The 6,891-nt window shown below is 36.4% G+C and overlaps 1 protein-coding gene across 2 annotated transcripts in view; it reads right to left on the bottom strand.

Moving 5' to 3' along the window:
* Positions 1 to 9: 9 nt before the first annotated feature.
* LOC132121266 (phytanoyl-CoA hydroxylase-interacting protein-like) overlaps positions 10 to 6,891 on the bottom strand; it is a 39,385-nt gene continuing 32,503 nt past the window's right edge. For both annotated transcript variants that reach the window (XM_059530494.1, XM_059530495.1), the window contains exons 2-5: positions 4,649 to 4,845; positions 4,315 to 4,489; positions 2,825 to 2,942; positions 10 to 1,282 (exon numbers count right to left, since the gene is read on the bottom strand). In XM_059530494.1, the coding sequence (XP_059386477.1) occupies positions 745 to 1,282; positions 2,825 to 2,942; positions 4,315 to 4,489; positions 4,649 to 4,845 (1,028 nt within the window). In that variant the 3' untranslated portion in view covers positions 10 to 744. The remainder of the gene's footprint in view (positions 1,283 to 2,824; positions 2,943 to 4,314; positions 4,490 to 4,648; positions 4,846 to 6,891) is intronic.

Here is a 6,891-nt window from a genome sequence, read left to right as displayed (position 1 = left end):
ATATATATATATATATATATATATATAATTATCTATATATTTGCTTTATCGTGAACCTTTTCTTTTCAATCAACAAGATCCTCTGTATTGTGCACTTCTGGTTCTGTCCATTTTCTATTCACCGTTAAAGTATAAATATTTTTCTATCTACATGTCGTATCACATTTATTATATGTTAAATCACAGTATACTGGATGGGTTAGAATGGAGAACATGAAACACTGCCGAAGAACAGTTATGATAATGTCAACGTTTCCAAAAATGTTTGCAGTCATGCTACAGATACGTCCAATCACATATTTTTTGAGATATCTCACTTGATATCACCACATTCATAATGCCTTATAAGATCGGTTGTCTCGATTCACCGACTTCAGTGACTTGATGAGAATCTGGTGTTAAATTTGTGTAAACTTTGGTAAACTGTTACAATGCGGCGTTCTAACAGGAAGGTCTAACAGCCAGTAGGATTAAAGAAGCAGTTTGATTGACAGGGGTGATTAAGTCAACATCCCAATACCAAAATAGGAGCACGACATATCTAACCCAACCCCGGGTCGAGATCCATAAACTAGTAAACGAAAAAGAGCATTTTGTCAAAAGCTGTGAGACACATGCTGCCGAGGAGCCTTACAGACACCAGCAGGAATTATGGATAAGTTTGATAATGGGTAAGGAGGACGGCTAAAGGAGAAGGCTATTTTCTCTGCTGTTCAAGGCAGCAGAAGAGTTCCGATTCGTAGGTTAGCGTCCCACGCTGATGTTGCAGGTCTTACAGCTGGGATCCTTCTTGGCGTTGACTGTGGAGAGGCTCATGAGCTGTTGGCCGCTGATCTCAGCTACCGTGCCCAGACTCAGATCCACGGGGTCGGTGTAGATGACCTCCAGGATAAGGTCCTGTGCGTGGTGGAACACCAGCCGGCCGTCTTCATCCTCCGAGCACGTCAAAAAGCGGTTGTTGGCGATATCCAGTGCTGGTAGGCGCTGCTTGCAGAACTCATCTCCAGACGAGCCCTTTGGAGCAATCACCAGAACGACGTAGTGATAGGCCATGTACATGCAGTAGAAGTCGGCAAAATACAGGTTTGTCTTGGGACTGAAGAGCTCCTCGGCTGGTAGCTGGAAGCGGTAACGGCCATACGGTGAGTCCTGTGGTGGTTTGCCCGTGTTGAATTCAGTGTTGCAGCTGAAGAAGATGCCCTCGAGCTTCCCGCTGATAGGCGAACCGTGGCTGCCGCTGTTGTCCTTCACTGACAGCAACATCTTGTTGTTTTGGGCCTCCCTGCAACCAGAAAAATTACAGTGTGACAAATGGGTTCATAGAGGTGATGTTCAGTGGTACTACAAGAATTCATTTGCACTTAACTTCACTGACATTGACTTACCTCAAATCAATACAAATTTTTGTAGCCGGAGAACACATAACAGCTAATTCTTTAAAATGGAAACTGGAAAAGTAATAGCAAAGCTATCTAATGGTTTCTGAAGACTTGGAAAAAAGAATATGAATCTCAAGGACCAATATCATGGTATTGATATGATGCGTTTTTGTCCTTTTTGGACCTTGATAACAGTTTCCATACATTTTTATTACATGTAAAAGAGCAGTGTGAACATTCTGCTAAATGCCTCATCTTGTTTTTTTCTTAGAAAAACAGTATCATATAGGTTCAGAACGTTACGGTGAGTAAATGATGACAACATTTTCTTTCTTTTTTTGGTGTGAAAAATCTCTGTAAGCCGGTTTTCATCACAGAATAAAAAAATTAAAAAGGAAACTGTGACCTTTTTATCTCACAATTCTGACTTAGTTTCTAAGATTTCTCAATTATCTTGCAAAAACTTGCTTTTTCTGTCTGTTTCCTTCTTACTATCACCACAGAGTTTAGACCTGATCTTTATTGTTAATGTGGTTATTAAAGCTGAAATGATATAAACAGGTTGAACCACTATCTGAAACACATGAGGTATAATACAGATATCTAATCAAGTCAGTGTGGAATTAATCTTTGAGTCTCACATGAGGTAAGTACTACAACAATAGACTTTCACTCACTGATGGGAAACCGAATTTAATTACTTTGAAATAAAGCAAGGCAATGAATTCTTTAAATCTCACTGAAGTAAGATGAAGTGTTACATTCAGATGCATAAACTAGAGGGATATTAAAAAATATGATTTCTAAAGGGAAATAAAAGCCCCCCCAAACACTCGCACACTCCTGTGAGCCTTTTCAGTTGGATTTAATTTGATTCCACGGTGCCGCTTATTTACATTTTATTCATTTCTACTGTAAAGACTGATGTTATGGCTGTTTTCATCAAATTATACTATACAGGACAGTATTAGTTGAATAGAGAAGACATTTAAATCTAAGATCGAAAAAAAGATAATTCACAATTGAAAGAACATTTTAATTAAAATATAAAACCTTCAGGATTTGGGGATTTTCTAATAAGATGAGAATGAATATTCATATGAAATAAAAAAAATTGCCAATTTACAGTAGATAGTTGCTTCTTGTTTCCATTGTTTGCAAACAAGATTGTTGCATGTTGTTCTAAATCTGTGTGACTTTCTTCTGTGGAGCACATAGGGTGATTTTTAAGAACATCAATTCACCATTTTTTAATTATGAAATTATGTGTCATCAAATGTAATTTTCATACAGACCTCTGCCACATTTATTGTACAGAGAACAGCAGGGAAATTCTTCAGAATTGTACTTTTTGTGTTCCACAGAAGAATGGTGTCATAGAGGTTTGGAAATAAAGCTGACCGTTCCTTTAATAATTTAGTGTCGTGATCCCTGTAGAAACAAACCTTGCATGGTCAAAGTACTCTTTGTGTTGGTTTCGATAAAAGACTAAGAACCGTAGCATTCTGCCAGCGATGACCTCTGCTTTCTCCATCAACTGTGTGAGATGAACAGTGGAATAATCTGTATATACAAAATAAAGAAATAAAATGAATCAGAGAGGGTCAATATGAGCCTATAACAACCTAAATGGGTCCATGGAGGTCATATAAGTAATACTTCAAACAACTTTTTTTCCCACCAAATCACTTTACCCTGAGATTTTAAGTCAATATAATTCAATAATTTAATGACACATTTGCAATTCACACTACTCTATATTGGCTAATGGTCATGTGACATGCAAGCAAATAAATAAAATATATATTTTTTTGTAAATGTTTTATTATAAATGTTTTAGTTGTGATAGTGTCTCAGTCTGCATTACATTCCCACTAGTGTTAATCATTTTATTTTACGCTACACATTGTAGCTACAATATTTATTTTTATGTGTTCATCACTAATATTTATATAATTCCACACTTTCAGTTTGGAGTTTGCTGCATTAACTGTGAACTGAGCTGCTCTGTGATGCTGAAAACTCTAAGCTACTTACACGTGTACTGAACAGTGCAGTGCTTCATGCAGCACATCAGACGCGTTATAATTTTGGAAATAGTCATTAGAGTATAGTTACAAGCCGAGGTCTCTATACGTTACTGCAAGCGTATATGCAAAGTTTCTATTTAGGCTATAACACACGTTTGCAGCGTTGAGCAATGCAGTGCTGAAATTTGCATGCTCACAAATCCTCATTATAATACATGAATTGTAGACATTATGAAAGATTCATCATGCCTATGTTTATTGTGTTAGAACAGAGATTTGTGATATTGCGATGAACTGAGATGTCTTTTAGAGGTTATAAAAAGCAGCGCTATTTGCTGGCATTCTGCCATCCAAACCATGCATGCAGCAGCCTCTTGCTTCAGTTAAAAATAACTGTTCTGTGAATGTTGATGCTGTAATAACAAATATTTATTAGAAGCGTGTAGCCTATGCTGTGATTTCATAAATTTAATGGAGAAAAAAGTAATGTAACAAGTAATGTAACTAATTACTAATTACTTTTGAAATAATCATAACAGTAATGTGATTACTTTTAAAAGAAGTTTTTTAAAGTTGATTACATTTTCAGAGTAACTTGCCCAACAGTGTCTAAGATGTAGGTGACTGTTTCTTCAGTAGAACACAAACCAAGATTTTTAGCTCAAACTGTTGCAGTCTATCAGTTTTATAATATAAGTGGATGGGAATCACGGCTGATCTTACATTATAAGACTGTTAGACTGCAACGGTTTGAGCCTAAAATCTTGGTTTGTGTTCTACTGAAAAAAAACAAAGTCACCTACATCTTGGATGCCCTGGGAGTAAGCAGGTAAACAAACAGATTAATTATCCCTTTAATGCTAGCTTTTCCCCATTTGGGAAACCCTGCTTTAAAATGTTCTCACCGCCTGTACAGAATTCAATGATCTCGCTCCATTCTGACACGGCGTAGTCGCCATCACCCTGTTTGGATGCGGTCTGAACGGCCACAGTGTATTCAGTGCGTGGACTCAGGAACCAGTGTCCTCGCACAGTCATGGGCAAAGGGACTGCTTTCGCTACCAATTTAGTGGGGACGTCCTAGAGGAAACAGATAATAAATGAGATTAGATGTACCTGCAGTTCTCTTTCTGCAAACACATGAACCTGAGAACATTACCGAAGATCAGCTTTTGCCTACACCAGGTCAGATCAGGATGTGTAAGAAGGAGTGAATATAGAGCTGCTATGTTCACACACCTTGTGTTTGAACTTGTTGGCATTCTTGTTTTCTTTCTTGTTGAGGTCGATGAAGTAGTGTGTGATCCGTTCCTTAGACCTGGAGTCCATATCCCAGCAGATCTTAAAGGAGTCGCATGTGATGTTGCTGATTTTGATGTTCTGGGGAACAGGAAGATCCTCCATCTCGGCAATGCCACTATCCAGGGACTTATTTCCTGAGAGACAGATAGAGATGTTGGGAGAGGGAACAGAAAGTCTGAAGAAACTCTTTAAGGAAGATGCGGTTTGCCTTACTTTGTCAACCTAAATGTGGATAAAACTGTCTTTTGCAAGATACAGATATTTAAAATGTAGTATTTCTCTTCTGATGGAACAAAAACATTGAAGACTCATCATGTACTTAGGGCTGTGTCAAAATTTCTGTACAATCAAATGCTCTCTAGAATAAGCATGTCCCTCCCCCAAATACCACCTTCCTAGCAAGCAGCAAGTCATCGTTGAGTTTGACATTTATTCTGACACTGCATTACTGCATGCAAAATGATGAACTAGCAGCTTAATCTGATGAAATATTAATAATATAATTAATAATGAATGTTTTATACCATTATTAGATTTTTTTTTACATGCCATTAGATGAGTAATGAGTTATACTTAGAAATAAGAAGCATTTCATAATTAATTTATCTTGTGCGTCTAACACATTGTATGTATTTATTAATTTCCAGTATTGACAACACTTTTGCATTTGAAAAAAGAAAAACATTTGAGATTTCATAACTGTAACACAAAGATGTTTCGATAAAAATATGCAATTATGTTGATGACTCATCATGCACTTGGGGGTTTCTATAAATTTCTGACCAATCAAATGCTCTCTAGAATGAGAATGTCCCTCCGCTTTATACAAACAAGTAGTCAATGTTCATGTTAACACAAGAAAGAAAACAGCACTTGTAATGCTACAGAGTCTTGAAATGTGTAATTGTAGCAGTGATTTAGCAAATGAGGGTCTAACTTTCATCCAGGTCAATACTGAACTTCTGCATGAAGGATTGCTATCAAACACAATCACGATTGACTTGCAAGATGTGCCACAAGGCAAAGCAATGAAGCACTTTTAGAAAACTCGGTCATTTAATCCATGATGAGTGTTGATGGAAGTGCACTGTAGAATTCAGTTGGTGCAGAGTAACGTTCAACCAGATTCCGATAAGCAAGGATATTTTTTGGTTCTTGTTTGTGTAATACTTGCCACCATAATTTTAAGGCTTTCAAGATGGTTGGTATGACTTTGCTAGTGTATTCTGGGTAGTTGCTAGGTGGAAAATTTAAAAGAGCCCAATTCAAGATCTCAGGTTCCTCCTTCAGAGTCTATTCATATTTTTACTGCTGTTTTCTTGTCTGCCATATAAATAAAGTCTGATCTCTGACACTTTGTGTTATGATTAGTTTAATCATCAGCTGCTCAACTGGATTTGCAATTCTCTGGTTGATTTGTGCTTTTAAATTTAGTGGACTTCCAGACGACAAATCGTAAATTGCACTACGAATTGCAATCACCATATTTTTATGTGTGGCTTTTTATCATGTAATCAACACACTACACAATCAGATCCACCTTTCAGCTCTGAAATAAATCAGAAGACAACACAATCATCATTGAGACCTGGTGAAGGTCGAATCAGCAAAACAGCTTACAGCCTTGAATGAAAACTAGCACACAGCATAACATCACAGTCTCTATATGGGAAAAAATATTGACAATATCATCCATTCCTGCATATTGAAAAGCAAAGTGACTATACAATAATCTGATATTATTATTTTATCTTTTATTTTATTATTTTCTCCAGTGTTGCAAGATAAAACCAAGCACAATACAAGTAAACAGTTGAAATTTAATCAGATAAAATAAGAAAAGAATTAATGCATATTTAAAATGCTTAGTTCCCATCTCTTTTTTTTTTTTTCTTTTTTTTTTTACATTACAGTTATACTTAGAAGCAAAACATATTTAATTTACCTGGAGCATCTAACACATTACATATTTAACTATGCTATACTTTCCCAGTAGCTCTACTAGATATACATTTCATATTTCACTTGAAATTGTTGTATAAAAGGTATCTGAGAGTAATATTAATGTATAATGACAAATCTACAAAGATATCTCACATGCTGCTGTTTCTGATGTGATTTAGGGATGGGCGAATCAATCCTGAAGTATCGATATATCGATACTGATGCAAGTTTCGAAA

This window comes from Carassius carassius, chromosome 39 (genome assembly GCF_963082965.1).
Source record: "Carassius carassius chromosome 39, fCarCar2.1, whole genome shotgun sequence".
Taxonomy (NCBI): domain Eukaryota; kingdom Metazoa; phylum Chordata; class Actinopteri; order Cypriniformes; family Cyprinidae; genus Carassius; species Carassius carassius.
The sequence above is the reverse complement of the archived record's forward strand: the minus strand, read 5'-3'. Positions and strand labels throughout refer to the sequence as shown.